Source organism: Colletotrichum navitas (assembly GCF_030913465.1).
Source record: "Colletotrichum navitas strain CBS 125086 chromosome Unknown LY79scaffold_18, whole genome shotgun sequence".
Classification (NCBI taxonomy): domain Eukaryota; kingdom Fungi; phylum Ascomycota; class Sordariomycetes; order Glomerellales; family Glomerellaceae; genus Colletotrichum; species Colletotrichum navitas.
Genome location: NW_026850564.1, coordinates 422,278 through 436,904, shown reverse-complemented (window position 1 = coordinate 436,904; position 14,627 = coordinate 422,278). Strand labels below are relative to the sequence as shown.

General features: G+C 57.1%; 4 protein-coding genes across 4 annotated transcripts; 1 reads left to right on the top strand and 3 right to left on the bottom strand.

The window, feature by feature from the left end:
- Positions 1-806: 806 nt before the first annotated feature.
- On the top strand, positions 807-2,108 carry LY79DRAFT_589016 (D-sorbose; the record flags this gene model as incomplete). Its single annotated transcript, XM_060560987.1, has 5 exons — positions 807-856; positions 939-1,548; positions 1,621-1,676; positions 1,737-1,844; positions 1,922-2,108. The coding sequence occupies 5 exons, from the start codon at positions 807-809 to the stop codon at positions 2,106-2,108; spliced, it is 1,011 nt and encodes a 336-aa protein (XP_060415983.1).
- A 562-nt stretch (positions 2,109-2,670) lies between these two features.
- On the bottom strand, positions 2,671-3,626 carry LY79DRAFT_128458 (uncharacterized protein). Its single transcript, XM_060550827.1, has one exon. It carries the CDS (start codon positions 3,285-3,287, stop codon positions 2,805-2,807), a length of 483 nt encoding a protein of 160 aa, XP_060415982.1. The 5' UTR covers positions 3,288-3,626; the 3' UTR covers positions 2,671-2,804.
- A 3,890-nt stretch (positions 3,627-7,516) lies between these two features.
- On the bottom strand, positions 7,517-8,718 carry LY79DRAFT_128361 (uncharacterized protein). Its single transcript, XM_060550825.1, has one exon. It carries the CDS (start codon positions 8,434-8,436, stop codon positions 7,771-7,773), a length of 666 nt encoding a protein of 221 aa, XP_060415981.1. The 5' UTR covers positions 8,437-8,718; the 3' UTR covers positions 7,517-7,770.
- LY79DRAFT_128419 (uncharacterized protein) lies at positions 8,226-9,111 on the bottom strand. The gene is made up of 2 exons (XM_060550826.1): positions 8,304-9,111; positions 8,226-8,253 (listed from the first exon to the last, which is right to left on the bottom strand). The coding sequence occupies exon 1, from the start codon at positions 8,927-8,929 to the stop codon at positions 8,429-8,431; it is 501 nt and encodes a 166-aa protein (XP_060415980.1). The 5' UTR covers positions 8,930-9,111; the 3' UTR covers positions 8,226-8,253; positions 8,304-8,428.
- Positions 9,112-14,627: the final 5,516 nt, after the last annotated feature.

Genomic DNA, 14,627 nt, shown 5'->3' with positions numbered 1-14,627 from the left:
TTGACAACCCCCCGTCGCCTCAGGACTTGAATCCTGACGGCGAGTGCGTCGCCCCGAAGGCAGGTGGGATCCTGTGAGGCTTCTGGACAGGAGACGGTGCCTTGACCCCGAGGCCATGTGCGAGGAACACAGCCGTGGAAGCGAGCACGTAGACAAACGCGCACCTCGCCATTTGGCTCACGCGACTCGAGAGGCGATGCACGCCCGGACCGGCAAGACAAGAAGAAAATGCCGGCAAACACTACTGGCACGACACCGCCGAGATTGGCAAGCGTCAGGTCAACGATCCGGCATCAAGTAGATCATACATAGGTGCGCACTGCGAGCAACCTGGCACGTCACGAAAGCATCAGGCTTTCCAGCCCTCAATCGCCCCAAATACATGGCCTCGGTGTCGCCCACCACCGCAACACTGGAAGTCGCCCAGCCCAGCGACGCCTACCTTCCAGGGGCAGTTCGACGTGGACGCACGGCGTCGTTGGCAGAGCGGCGAAATGATGGGCCGGTGGCCCCCGCATGCTTTTCGGTCCAGAGATAAACGCCACTGACGGACGCGTTTGCGATCGGCCCCGAGGCCCCTTCTGAACCAACCGCAGTGGCGCGACCGCAGCCCAGAGATAGAGCGGGCAGAAACCGGAGAGGTGTCGTCGCACTCGCGACTGCTTTCCGTCTGTCAATCCATGTTGGCGTCTTCTACACTGGGACATCAGTAAGGAATAATCGCGGACGTGGCCAAGAGCCAAAAACGGCGGTAAACCCAGCAACCTCGCGCATCGGAGACGGGCCCGTCACACCGCAGCATCGTGATGGATCACCTCATCGTCGTCGGGGCGTGCTACGTCGACACTGTCTTGAGGTAAGGCAGCCTTCCGCCTCCCTCCGCCTGCTCGGCCCGTCTCGTCAAGAGAACTCCCCGACTGACCGATCGCCTGCGCCAGCGTCCCTCACTTCCCCGAAGAGGACTCGAAACTACGAGCCACCAGCCTGCGCGTCCGCCGGGGAGGCAATTGCCCCAACACGTTGGAAGTCCTCCAACAGCTCCTCGTCAGTGACTTGCCCGTGTCCTCACCTCCGACGTCCCTGCAAATGCATCTAGTCTCCCCTTTGCCTGAGCGCCAGTCGCAGGCAACGGCGCAGATCATTGCCTCACTCCGCTCGACAGCCGGTAGTGCATCGCGGACGGAGGACGGATCGCCCGCGATCGACTTCGACCACTGCCTATTCCGCAAGGGCCACAAGGCGCCGGCGAGTAGTTACGTCATCCGCAGCGAAACAACTGGCACCCGCACCATTGTCAACCACAACGACCTCCCCGAGATGACGGTCACGGAGTTTCTGCGCGTCGCCGAGGCCTTCCAGGGTCTCGGGCGGACATGGTGGCATTTCGAGGGCCGGACCCCAGAGACGACTCTCGAGTGCATTCGCCTGCTGAGGCAGGTGCTGGATGACGTGACCGTCAGCGTCGAAGTCGAGAAGCCCGGGCGGCCGGGGCTGCGAGAGCTCGCCGCCGAGGCGGAAGTGGTGTTCTACTCCAAGAGCTGGGCCGAGGTGCGCTGCCTGCCCGCCCGCCCGCCGCCAACGGCCGTTGTGAGGACGAATGCTAACTGCGAACCCTCTCAGGACTGCGGGTATACCTCTGCTGAAGGCTGCCTGAGAGGCGAAAGCCTACCACGAGCGTGAGTTGGTAACGGGAAGCCTTTCTCTCGATGGACGTTGGCTGACTGCGACGCGGGTAGATGGTTGGCCATGAGCACCTGGGGTTCCGAGGGAGCGGCGTGCCTGACCCTCAAAGACCAGCAACTGTTCGTAAGCCCGGTGCAGACGCCGGTCACACAAATCGTCGAGTAAGAGGTCGCCCGCTGTCCATGCCACCGCACCAAGAAACCGTTCTGCAGAGTGTATTCGGCTAACGACAGGCTAGCTCCGTGGGTGCGGGGGACACGTTTGTCGCGGGCATGCTCTACGGACTGATTTGCCAGACCGACACTTGGGACACGGCCGACAAGCTGGACTTCGCCGTGCAGCTGGCCACGCTCAAGGTCCAGCGAGAGGGGTTTGACGAACTGGGAGACGACATGGTACGTCGCGCTGGTGGTGGACCGCCGTAACGGATCAGGCCAGGCGTTAGCCTTCGTCGCGGACGCTCCGGGTCGCCTCCCCCGGTGCCGTATCTGGAATGGATGCTTCGGCCGGTCAACTAGAAACGGGCAGGCCAAAGTGGGCCCAGTGCCCCCAATCGTCAGGATTCGGTTTTTACCCGACAGGCAAGCTGGTGAGCAGGGTGAAGAAGACCGAGTATGGCCCGCCAGACGGACGGATGGTTCGACTGTCGGCAGGCCGTGCCTGTTGCAAAACTTGCGGAATGGGCGGGGGAGGGAGAAAAAAGATGGAGGGTCTTTCGGTGGGGTTGAAAGAGGCGGTGTGTGTACACACGGTGTGGGCAGGCAGAAGGAAACCTCTTACGAAGTAGGTAAGTCAAGTCAAGCCTGGTTAAGCAGATATTGGTGTCAGTGCCATTGGCATCGAGACAAATCATGGCGCTCGCAGCGGTCGCGTAGCAATGTGGCTTGCCTTCGCCCCTCGTTGCATCACCACTCGTGTTCGAGCAAACCTGCCCGCATAGATGCGTGCCAAAGCCTCGATGCAGCTTGAAGAGCACCTCACGCGGGGCCCACGACGGCGAACAAGGCTGCACATGGCCTGATGCAGCTGATAGCGGCCCCTAGACCTATATGGTATCGAGATAGAAGCAGAGAGAGAGAGAGAGAGAGGGGGAGAGACTTTGGAGCCTCGCGTCACGAGATTCAGAACGCGTGCCGTGACCCAACAAAGCTCGTCGCGGGAATCCCAGCTGCCGCTACGAAGTAGCGATTCCCGAGGCTCGCGGTTGTACGTATGATGTCGTGGCGGCGTTGACGATGGACTGATTGCCAGAGTCGACCTGGTTTCTTGGGCAACAGCCGCGCGCATTCCGCCCTCGCAATTCGGTGACAGAATGGGTACAGTAGGCAAGATGCGAAGCCGAGGAAACCGGAAACCCGCAATGGAGCAGAGCTATGTGGTCGAAGACAGGAGGGGAGGGGCGGCGTAGCATCTTTGCGCGACTCCAAAGATGCTCCAACTGCGTACGGGGGGGTATGGATCTGGCAACGGGGAAACACTTGGTTCGAGATTGAAGCTCGGGTGCTGGTCAAACGACGTCGAGATGGCCTGACCACCATGAGATGCGGCGACTCAAGCGCCTTGAGCCTTACCTTGGATGCTCCGTGGGGGCCGGTTTTGGTCATCTTCTTTCTCTCCTTAATTTATTTCTTTCCCCATCACCAGGTTCTGTTGCCTGTTCCTGTCCAGCCAGAGGAACGTCTTAACAGTGACGACTTATTGCTGCAACCGGGTTAGTACGCCTGGTGATGGGACCGGCAGGCGAGTCATAATGATCAGACTCGGCGGCCCAAATGTTGCACCTGTTGCGTCCATCAGTCGTCGGATATCCGGTAGGATTGTCAGTCAAGCTGGCGGATGGGTGGGGTTGCACGCCGTTCTGCTCTTGGGTGTCAACCGAACAAACACATTCACGTCCATCTCATGCTCGCAATTAAGGCACCAAAGAAACCCCACTTCCAGCATGCGGTGCAGTTTGGCTGCGGCCGACGGTGAGCCATATGTAGTTGTGAGTCGATCGATGACCAACCAGGCCACCACTCCCTCATGGTTCCCAGCAGCGATCAGGACGATTGCAACCGATTCCGTCATCATTTCGGGGCGATTCCAAGGGGACGCAAGGTGAGGCACAAGATATGGGTAGTGCGCCGCGTGGTTTGATGAACCGACAAAGGACGCGCCGCTCCCTGGCGCTCCCTGGACATAGCCTAGGGGGGGAGGTGACTTAGGTGAGTGATCCAGTGAGGGGCGAAGCGCGGATGCATCATTAAGAAGGGTGCACAATGTGTCGATTCGGAGATGCAGGTGGAAGGCAGGCAGGCTGCGGCAAGGGATCGTGGACGGGTCAATGATCAATGGTAAGCGGTGCTACAGGGTACTGGCCCCTGACGGGAGAAAGGGATGGGATGGTTGATGTCTGTCAAGCGATTTTCCAGGAGAAAAGTTGGACGTCAAGGCGGCGGTGGGCAGCGGGCGGTGCCTGGTGGCAAAACAATGGACCGCCTGAGACGGAAGCGATGGCATGCAGCGAGTCGTACCCCCGGCCCCGCAGCTTCCAGTCATGGGCAAGCAAGCAAGCAAGCAAGCAAGAAGGCAGTGGGCAAGCAACCTGGAACGGATTTTTGCTGTTTCCCACCGTGACCAACTTGGGCAGTGGGGAGGGAGGTTCTGAGTTCCGAGAGTGCTGGTCTGGTCAATGGTCATGCGAATGCAGCTTCAGAAACATGGTCCTGAGCCCAACTTGGCTGGGATGTTAATCTGAAGCTCAATGTAAAGGCCCAGCATGGCAGGTGAACCGCAGGCCGCCTTTCTGGGGGGGGCCAAGTTGGGGAAACATGGCACCGCATCCGGAGGTGGTGCATGGCACACAGAGCTTGCAGGACGGGTGAGAAGGGGGGCGTCGGCATAACGTGCCTGGGATACCGAAACCAAGAGAGCCAGAAGCCGAGTAGGCTCCGTTCAGCAAGGCAGGGAGGGCGGCGGCGGCGGCGGAGGAGGGCATCAAGAAACTCGTGCAGTACATAGCAAAAAGGGACAGAAAAGAAAAGCAACTTCAAGCAAGTGGAACGCAACAGTGGCTGTGAATGGGTTTCCTGGTCATGGCTACTGCGGAGCGTCGCTGGAGATGGCGCAGTAATTGGGTACCAGATACCCGAGCGGTGACGGTGGTAAGACGCCCGCTTTTAGTGTACGGAGTAGAGTATCCTTAATAGGCAGAGCAGAGCAGGTAGTGCCGGTCGATATAGGTATCATGGTGATGAAGGACAGACACTAGGGCGGTACCGCAGTGGTGTTCCGCGTGCGTGCGGGTGGTGGTGGCTCGAGAGCGAATGGATGGCAGCAGCTGCGAGTGAGCGTCGCGTTGGTTTGGTAAGTCGCATCCGTAAAAGCGTCACGTCAACCATGTCTCGTGGGGCCGAGAAGAAATGTACAGGCGGGATGAGCGAAGATGTGGGGTGGGGGCGAAGAGCGGCTAGCACTAGTAAGCAATGTGGGGTTTTGCATCTTGTCCACTGAATCTCTTAGTCGACGTTGGCGTCGCCCGTACCTGAAGACAGGGGCATCCTGACAGACCGGAACGATTGGGAAAGGGGGGGGGGGGGGCGTGTGTGTGTTTGGCTTTTCGCCTGGGCGAGGAAGACAAGAGAGCCGAGCAACGATGAGTCGTCGAGGTAGCATTAAGCAGCGGTAGTCGTAGCAGTGATGACTGGGTCATCTACCTACCTAGCGGCGGCGGTAGCCGGTAGAGGGTTGAGTGAGACTGAGATCGTTAGCGTGTTGACGGGTGAAGGAGGGGAAGGGAGTGGCGGCAGAATCATATGCAGAAGCACAGAGACTCGGAAAAATCAGCCCTTTCACTACCACATCGACGTTGCGGGCCCACATGCCATACACCCCCCCGCTTCTTCTCTTTTTTTTTTTCTCTCTTCTTGTTCCTTTCCTTCGCCCCTCCCCGCACACAACACCACCCCACCCCATTCCACATTGCAGTGACTGCCCATCCCTCCTGCCCTTCGCATTCGCTGGGATCGCTGAGCTCCATGTTCTGTCGCCAGGTGTGTGTGCCTTCTACTTGGAGGTCGGCCGATTTGCGCCATGACGACCTCCGGTGCGTGCCAAGGCCAGGTAGCTAGTACTTTACTTGGGCATGCCCAGTGCCACATCCACACATCCACAAATAGATGCCAGTCAGTAGTCTGAAGGCCCCGTTTCGTTCCTCAAAGATATCTCATCGTGAATTTCCGTGTCTGGATTGCAAAGGAGGCAGCTGCGCAGCAGTGACCTTGTTCCTGCGACGAGTCATGGCCCGCCGCCCAAGACTTGTTGGCCACCAACCCAAATAGATACTTTGGTTATGCTCCAGCCTTCGATTCGGATCATCAGCTGCAATGCCAGTGCCCGCACCGTCGTGGGCTACTCGAGTTGGCCCTGGAAAACAATAAATGAACTTTCGGCTTGGAGTAGGTCGAGCAACCGCAAGCTCCCTGCCTCCCCAAACAGCACATCGCCGTCTTGCCGTCGTCTTGTACGTGTAATCCCGCTTACTCGTACATGCACGACTTTGCGCGGACAAGGAGTGTCTCGATTTCAGCCGTCCTATGCTCCTATGACGCGGTCCCTGCAGGAAGTCATTTATCAATTATGGTCCCAGTTTCCCCTCGGGCTCGACGGAAGAGATTCGAAGAGCATGAGATGCTGACGGAATGGAGGGACTCCAGCAGCCCCAACCATACCTGGTCCCGGCCGCTCCACTGTGAAGAACACCACAATTGCGCCCCCGGTCAGACAGTCGCTGAAAACTCCTAAGGTGCTGGACCCATGGCACTGGTTTGGAGAGGGGCACCGGTCGGGTACCTTCCTTCCTTCTGTCGAAGCAAATGCCTTTGCTCCCTCTCCGACCAGGGCCCCCCCATCATCTCCGGGCTACCTAGTGTGGTGTAAACTAGGTACGCTGCTGGGTACGTACATACCTCTACACAGGGTATCGTGTATCCCTGGCAACTGAGCACGTTGGATTCTCTGGGGCTGGGACCAGGGAGCCGGGGTTTGAGCTTTCTTGTGACAAAGCCATGGCCATACCATGGCCGGTGTCCAGAATGCGTGTGCTGGCTCCCGCGTTCGGTTGAACTGGATAGTTTTAGTTGCGGGCAATTCCATCTGCCGCCACATGGTGTCCAAGACGGTCCATTCGTTCCCGGCATGCCTAAGCTACGTACCGGCACGTGTATGTGTGCTAGGTATTACCGGTAGTTTACCTGGGGGTTGGCCAAGCTTGACACACCAACCCAGGCCATCATCACCTGGTGTAGAGACCCTGCTTGTCTGGCCCATGACCTTCTCTGGACGGATGGAATCTAGGCTTGCCAGCCGAGAGGGGCAGGCAGGACCATGAGATGAGGGCGATACCGATCGCCAGCCTGTGCTGCCATGAGCTAGCTGCCTGAAGCACCTTGGAACCGAGGAGACTGACCAGGGTGGTGGTGGTGGTGGTGGAGGAGGATGAGGAGGATGAGGAGGACGACGAGGACGACGACACCGCCGCCGTGTCCCCGTTGCATCGTCCCGAGGATAAGTGCTTCTGTCAAAGTCTCCCCATCCATGCACGAAGCCCAATCGGCCTCAGGGGGGGGGGGGGGGGGGGGCTCTTGTGTGGCCCGCGCGTGAACGGTAGATCACTAGGCGGGGCTGTCTTGACTGTGGTTAGTTCAAGGGCCGCAGGCGGAGATTCTTAGTTGACGTTACTGGACAAGAACCTGAGAATGCTGCCATCCCTGCCATGTTTCATTCCCACCTCTTGCAGGCCACAGCATCGGCTTACCAAGTGGTTGCAGCTCGGCCTCAATAAGGGCAGTCTCTGCGATCCCTGACTTTCAAGCCTGTCTGGCTAGGAAGCCGGCATGACAGCCTGCGCATTAGAGTGAGTGCCTTTTCTTTTCCTTCATCTTCTTCCCCCTTTCGTCGGTAGGGCTCCGGTTTCACCGACGCCCTGACAGACTCACACTTTTGCCTTTTCATCTTCCCAAGGACAGGGACACTTGAGAGCAAAGCACAACCATACTACCACTCTTTATGCACTCAAAGCACAAGCGCCTGAGCGCAGGCCCTGGCTTAGCTCCAAAGACTCATGGTATCAGCAGCACTGCGACGCGCTGGCAGCTTGCTGTGCGACTTCGGCGGCGCGCGGCAGCACTTTGGCTCGCGAGTTGATCGTTGTCGATCTCGTACCCCCCCATAATCTAGAACCTGACGGGCCGTATGATGCACCGCACGGGGTACGCATCGATACGTGAGAAACTTGCGCGTCCACGGCCTCCGATACGACTGCTCTCCACTCGGAAAGAGTTCCACGTCGAAAACTGGGCTCGCAGGCACTGCGCTGGTGCAAGACGAACGAGGCCGACTGCCGCCCATCCCGTACCCTTCGTCCGGAAAAGACTCAAGACGTGCATCGTGACAACTGAGCGCTGCGACACAGAGGGGATGAAATGGCTGGGGTGCAGGGGGTGGAGTTGGAGCTCCGAATGTGAACCATCCGCCATTGGTATATGTTCCGAGTAAGAGATCGGCCGGCCAAGCTTGTTGTGAAGTTGTCTGATTCGCGTTGGTCTCCGAGAGCCGGCTTCCTAGACGGGGGCACACACTCACTTTGGCATGATGAACAAAGCATTCGAAGCGTTCTAAGTCGAGAATGTAGTCCGGGCGCCCCTTATGCTTGTAGAGGAAACTTGCAGGCTGATCAGCTCGCGAAGGCAAATTTGGACTTTGGTTATCCATTGAGCCACACCCTCATCCCTGGCGCTAAATGGTCGGGCAGCCTCCAGCTGAGAAAGGACAGGATCAGCCGATGGAGAGGAAGGGGGTTCCTAACCAAAGGAGCGACACGTCCTTTGCATTGAAGATGCAGCGAATCATGGCCAACTGGCACTGAAAACGCTCGAGAATTTGGGTGCCGACGTGATTGACCCAATTGTGCTTCGATTCTCCCCAGAACACTTTGACCCAGCTGACAAGCAGCCACGCGTCCATGTGGCGCCGTGGACTGGATTAACCAGCTACGTACTCCGTACTCCGTACAGAGTACGCACTTTAAGTCTCCAGCGCGTCTTGTCGACGGGTGGGTAAAAGCACATGACGCTCTCCCAGGACCACCGCCGTCGGGGCCGTAGCAAGACTTTGTGTCTTTGATCGTAAGTGTATGAAGCGAGTGTGAAGAACAAGAGCTCTGGAGTCTCGTTTGCCCGAGTCCGGCAATCACCAAGCGAGCCATTACCGTCGGGTTCTATTCCAAACCATCAATTGGTAATGTGGACGGACTGCTGGTGGGGGGCGAAGACGTTCCTTAGCTTGTCGCGGTATTAAAAGTTGCAGGGCGAAATACTGAGTTGTCACCTGTCTTCAAAGATGGGCACATGTGCCAGCTGTTAGCGAGCCACGGGAATTGGCCGTGTGTTACGATTAGGAGAATGGCAAGGTTCAGGCTGCCGCTTGAAAAGAAAAGAAAGAAAAAAAAAAAGAGAAGAAAAAGACCAAAGTGGCCGTGCAGGGCTGGAACTGTCCAGGGACTAGTGGTTTCCTCTCCCAGATGTCTTTTGACGAAGATCATGATGTCCTAGTGTACACGATGGGCGGTGGATGTGTGGCTACCTCGGTCTCAAGACCCCAAGGTTCAGCGTGCACACCCCCGTGGGCTCGAGAAGATTGAGTGCCCCGAAGAAAGCGGCCGAAAGCCAAGACTACTCCGTAGGGTGGTCAGACCTTCCTGATCAGCCAGCGCCGTACCTCAGTCCAGTGGTGAAAGGGTGCGGCTTAGTACGTTGGTTCGTGTCAGGCATGGAGAGTCGGCGCGTAAGTTGCTATTGACCACGCCTGTAAGCCCTGGATGAACAAGCTAGATGATCCAAGCACCGAAACAGCTCAGGCAAGGCAGGGTTACGAAGTCCTTGTTCAGGGAGGCAGGCGGCAGGCTGCCACAAGTAGCTGTGCGTGAGTTGACGCTGGCTTGGCTAGGTTGATTTGGCAGCCCGGAACAGTCATAATGAAGTGGTTCATGACCAATCCGTTCCCGCGCTTGTGTACATAATATGCGCACAGCAGCTCGCGTTACCGTTGCAACGTATCCGTAGTTCGTGGAGCTCAGCATCTAGCTGTGGTTGACGAAATTCTGCGAAGCCTGCTCGCTTTGTGCCCTAGTCCTTGGTCTCAGAAGAACATTGGGGAAGTCCATCAGAAGCCTGCGGCGGCAAACAGACGACCAAGTATGTATGATGCCCGACGTTGGTATTGGGACATCGCACGCAGCCTTCACCGGGGCGTGTTCGCTGTGCGTTACGGGAGGTTGCGTCGCAGCGTCGATGCATGCATAAGTGTGGACGTGCTTGGATGAGGCAACGATGTCTACAAGTCAAATTTGTGGATAATTGGCCTTGACCAACCTGCAAAAATGCCGGACGGACATCGGTGGGTGTGTCACGACAGTCATCTGTTCGGTGAGAAAGGCCGAAAGCATCAAGAAAAGCCACTAAACACTCGAGTCGTGGACGCCAGAATGGGGAATGTGACGGCACAAGGCCGTCCAGGCTGCGGGACGCCTGTGGAACAACAAGGAGCATAGAAAGGGGGTGTGAACCGGCCTGCCGCTGTCTGCTAAGATACCGGTGCAGCTAGCCAAGCTTAGGCACGAAACATGGCGAAGACAAAGCGTCAGCCGAAACGTTGGAATGAGTGACGTTTGCCGTGATTGGCATATAGGACCGACCATGTTGGACGCGCTCAAGTCACTGTCGAGACACATCGACGGAAGGGGGCCCTGCACTCGTCGTGGCGAGCTGCTCCTGCTGTGAGACACAATCCCCGCGGCATTTTCTCGAGCCAGCCTGACATGCGTCGCTGCGCAATTTCGTCTGATGGGGCGAAAGGGCGGATGGGAGAACGGATGAGGCGAAGGAGCTTCGAACCAAGAGATGGGAGGGATCTGCCGTCACCGAAGACGTAGAAGGGAAAGGGGTGCCGAGCAGCAGTTAGCACTCTAAACACTTGGGTGTTCTTGTTTGGTGGCCGCATCTGGTTTGGTCTCATGGCGGAATGAAGTTGCTGCCGGCTATGGATGGTGTAAAATGGGGAGGGCCACGTGTGCAATGTTTCGTGCTGCGCAGGCGGCTGCCACTGTGTCCCCCAACCGGAGAAGGGGCAAAGCCGATTTCCCATGCCTGGTGCGATTCACCGTAACAGCAGTCTGAGGAGTTTGCGTGCAGAGGCGTGCTGTACTACGTAAGGGCATGTGCAGATGCAAGTGCGGCCTAACTGCACGCTGCAGTAGTTGCAGCGGCAGGGAGCGAAGAGAATAGAACCCTGGCTACCAACCAACCCCCTCATGCAGATGGAGCTGAGTGGTGCTGATACAACTCAACCGCAAGGCGGTGCTGCCGCTAGAAGCGCCTGGTGAGGGAAGACTTTGTCAAGGGTCAGGGGGGGTATCCGCATACAAAATGGCCGAGAGCCAGGAGGGTGCAGCAGATATGCATCCTCGGTAGGAGTGGCACCAAGCAGACTGGGTCTGAGTCTGGGTCAGTGCAGCACGGTGAATGTCGTGGATGTTGTGGCCGCCTACTGCTCATACCAGAGGCTGTAGGTGGCATAAGGGGGGGGGGGGTTCGCTGCTGCTGCGAGGAATGCTAGAGAAGGCACGAAGGTCCCGTGGCTTTTGATTGCATATGGACCGCATTCGAGGAGAAGACAGTCCAACAAACACACTGATCCTCTCTGTGCAGGCCGAAGCTTACACCCCGGAAAGATGAGGAGTGCGCTGGCTGACTGGGTAGAGAGGTACACTAAGACTCTGGTGGCCCCCCCCCCCCCCCCAGTATTAGGCCTGTGACGAGGAAATTGGCAACCGCGGCGAATTGAAAGTGGTACGCCAGGAAAACGGACAATTGAATCACGAAATGGACCAGTCCAGCCCGACCGCCGTCGATGCGTGTAGGGTGGATCCCTTGGCCTTCAGGCTAAAACTGTAAGACTCCTGGATGGTTTGCGTTGTGCAGTGTGAAGTCTCGAGGCGCGAGCACTCGACGGCGGCCGAGACGGGTGCCACTGGCTGGAGGGTGACAGATGTACGTTCGGCGTCAACGAAATGAGCGAAGGGGTGGACACCATTGGACGGGTGTCGTGTCGGGTGCTGATCCAGATCCAGGAGGCATATGGAATCTAATTAGTCTCTTCCAGTCTGGCGCTGTGCCATGCATGTGGATGCTTTGATGATGCTTGGTCTGATTCAGCCCAACCAAGGGGAGGAGAGCGGACGCTGTGTGGTACCTGTGGAAAAGGATTTTACGCCTTCGTAATGCAAAGCGAGTAGTGACGTGGAAATTGGCCCCAGCATCTTACCAGGCGTGTGTGTGTCCACCGCCCGCCATTCCTTTATCGATATCGTGGACAACCATGCCCATAATCTCTTCTCCTTGTTCAGGTAGCACTCTCAGTAGAGTAATGTACACTGCGTGTCTCCCCGGGATCACCTGTTCACTCCAGGCTTCTCGAAGCTGCCTAGGGACAGGGCTCGTTGCTACGCTGGCCCACCAGGCAAAGCGGCTACGTCCACTATTTGTTACGAAAGTTGCCTGGCACGCTACGGTGTGTTGCACCGGGTTTTGATGTTGAATGGAAGATCATCTGCACAGCCCACAGCGACCAAGTCGACGTCTGAGTCCACCCACATGTACCTGTATGGACGTAGACGCTTTTTCGGTTGCCGATAACTTGGTATGACACAGATCTTCCTGTTTGACGTGAGCATCCGTCGTCCATGGAAGATGTATCACGCATTTCGGACGTATCGCTGTCTCTTGACAGAAGGTTTGCTCTCGTGCAAGGCTTTGAAGCAAGTGGCAGCTTTGAAATGCCGAGAGGTAATAGCACAGCTCCGCTAGTCAACTTGGAAGAGTACGCCATCGGCTGTTTATGTTAGAAGGACGACACCCATGAGAAGTAGAAAGGCCAAGTCAACACGGCAGGACGGGGCGTGGCGGCTTGACAACCTTGTCAGGGTTGCTTCAGGGCAACCGAGACCTCTGGTACACAGTAGACCGGCCGCGGGGCAGTTTCCAGCGTTGTCACAGCCCCGTCTCTGATTCTTTCACGAGTAGGACAAGGAGCCAGGGCGGAGGTGGAAAGCCGCGGTCGCAAGCCCTTGAGGTGATGAAGCGTCGCTAGACCGGCATTGGTCCAGTGTCGAGCATCCTCTACACCATCAGAAGGGCTCCCTTGAGAGAGGGGGGTTAGGGGGGACGAGCCTCGAAAAAGTCCTGTTATGCCCCCTGCTGTTTGGTAGGTTTAGACAGAGTTGGAGGCGTCGACAGCAGGGAAGCGTCCAAAGTGAGAGCAGGGGCTGAAGAAGCGCTGGAAGGTGGGGTACGGCCTGAACCAAAAATGGAGTGAGATTAGCTGGGCCGCGAGACGGGATGGGACGCTGGTTGTTGAGCATGCCGTGGTTCCTCCAGATCATTTCGCTCCAATCGCGGTTCGCCTCAGCGCTGACGGCGTCCCCACTTGCGGTATGGATACACGGTGACGGACATGCAGCTGGCGAGCTGGTAGTAGGGTGGTAGGTAGTTATGTGTTGTCTTGTGGCCGTCGTATCCGAAGCCGAAGTCTTCTCGCAGTGCGGAGCGTGGCTAAGGAGTCTGTGGTGGTTCAGGGTGGGGTGACAAGAATGGGCCAATCAATGACGGCCATCCCTGGGGGCCAGCCTCGGGGCTCATGCCTGAGGTATCAATATCTCCGCCTTCGATGTGTCCCTCTCGGTGCAAGCACCAGGAGGGCACCTGCCCAGGTATGTAGGTAAGCATGCACTGGGTAGGTACCTACTGTAATAGTAGTGTGCTTTCTTTCTATGTTTACGCGCTCGCCACTTGGTTTCGTGGTTGCCGAGTGTTGCATTGGGATCTCTCGGTCAAAAAAAACCCAAATCTCCGTCAACGAGTTCCCTCTGTTTCTAACGTACCGCATCCCCGGCCACTCTCTTTCGAGTCCGCTCCTTCGCCAGCAAAGACCAGTTAGCCTTTGGCTGCCCAGAATGACCCTCTCTTCCCTTCATTACCCTTCATCCCGTCTTTACCCTGCAGTTAGCGTCTTTGTGTCTTTTGTTTTCTTCTCTTTTTTCATACCCTTCCTCGTCCTTCCCTCCTTGTCTCTTACCATGTGTGGAGGGGGGCCTTTAAACCGTCACCGGCGCTTCCTGTACCAGCGCAACTTTGATGCTCGGGTGGGGATTGATTGCGGGTTTGCGAAGTGCCGCCCACTGTGCTTTGACTCTGCGGGACTAGTATACTTCTGGAGACGCTAGGTAATCATGGCAAGTCAGGTAACATAGAATTTGCAGTCTCCAAACTTGACTGACTAGCCCCTTGTCTGTCCGGGTCTAGGACCCCAGGATCCGTCCTCCCTCTGTAGTAGTGCACACAACTCCTGCTTCTACTGAGGGTCCCGGAGCCTTGTCCTAGGCTGTTTCTCTCCCTGTCCGTCTCCGGATGTTGTTCCCAATTCCAACTGCTCTCCCCAGTGGGTGGAGGGCCCTGCCGTCCTTGGCCGATGCTATTATTGTTGTAGAGCGGACTTGTCTGCTCACAGATTGCATATTCCCGAGGTCTGAACGTCATGGGTATTGCCCCGAGTTCCTTACACATGTCGCTTGGTGGGAGATAACGGGTGAGGTTAGGTACCGTAGACTTGTTTCCCCACTGCCCGCGTACCTCTTTCGCCCCGTCCTGTCATCCTCTCTCTCTCTCTCTCCCTAGCCTTTATGTGTCCTAGATTGTCTTGTCGGAATTTCCCGTCCGTTCTCACCATACTATGGGTTTTATTCTCTCACACGAACGTGCCTTAGTATATTTACGTGGGCCGCGAGTGGATGTGGGAGACGCGGCATCTGATCAAACTCTGGGTAACAGCTGACTCTTGCTTCTGGGTAG

What these genes read in the sequence shown, in the direction of transcription:
- LY79DRAFT_128458 (XM_060550827.1), bottom strand. Translation starts at nt 3,287, where the DNA reads ATGACCAAAACCGGCCCCCACGGAGCATCCAAGGTAAGGCTCAAGGCG.
- LY79DRAFT_128361 (XM_060550825.1), bottom strand. Translation starts at nt 8,436, where the DNA reads ATGGATAACCAAAGTCCAAATTTGCCTTCGCGAGCTGATCAGCCTGCA.
- LY79DRAFT_128419 (XM_060550826.1), bottom strand. Translation starts at nt 8,929, where the DNA reads ATGGCTCGCTTGGTGATTGCCGGACTCGGGCAAACGAGACTCCAGAGC.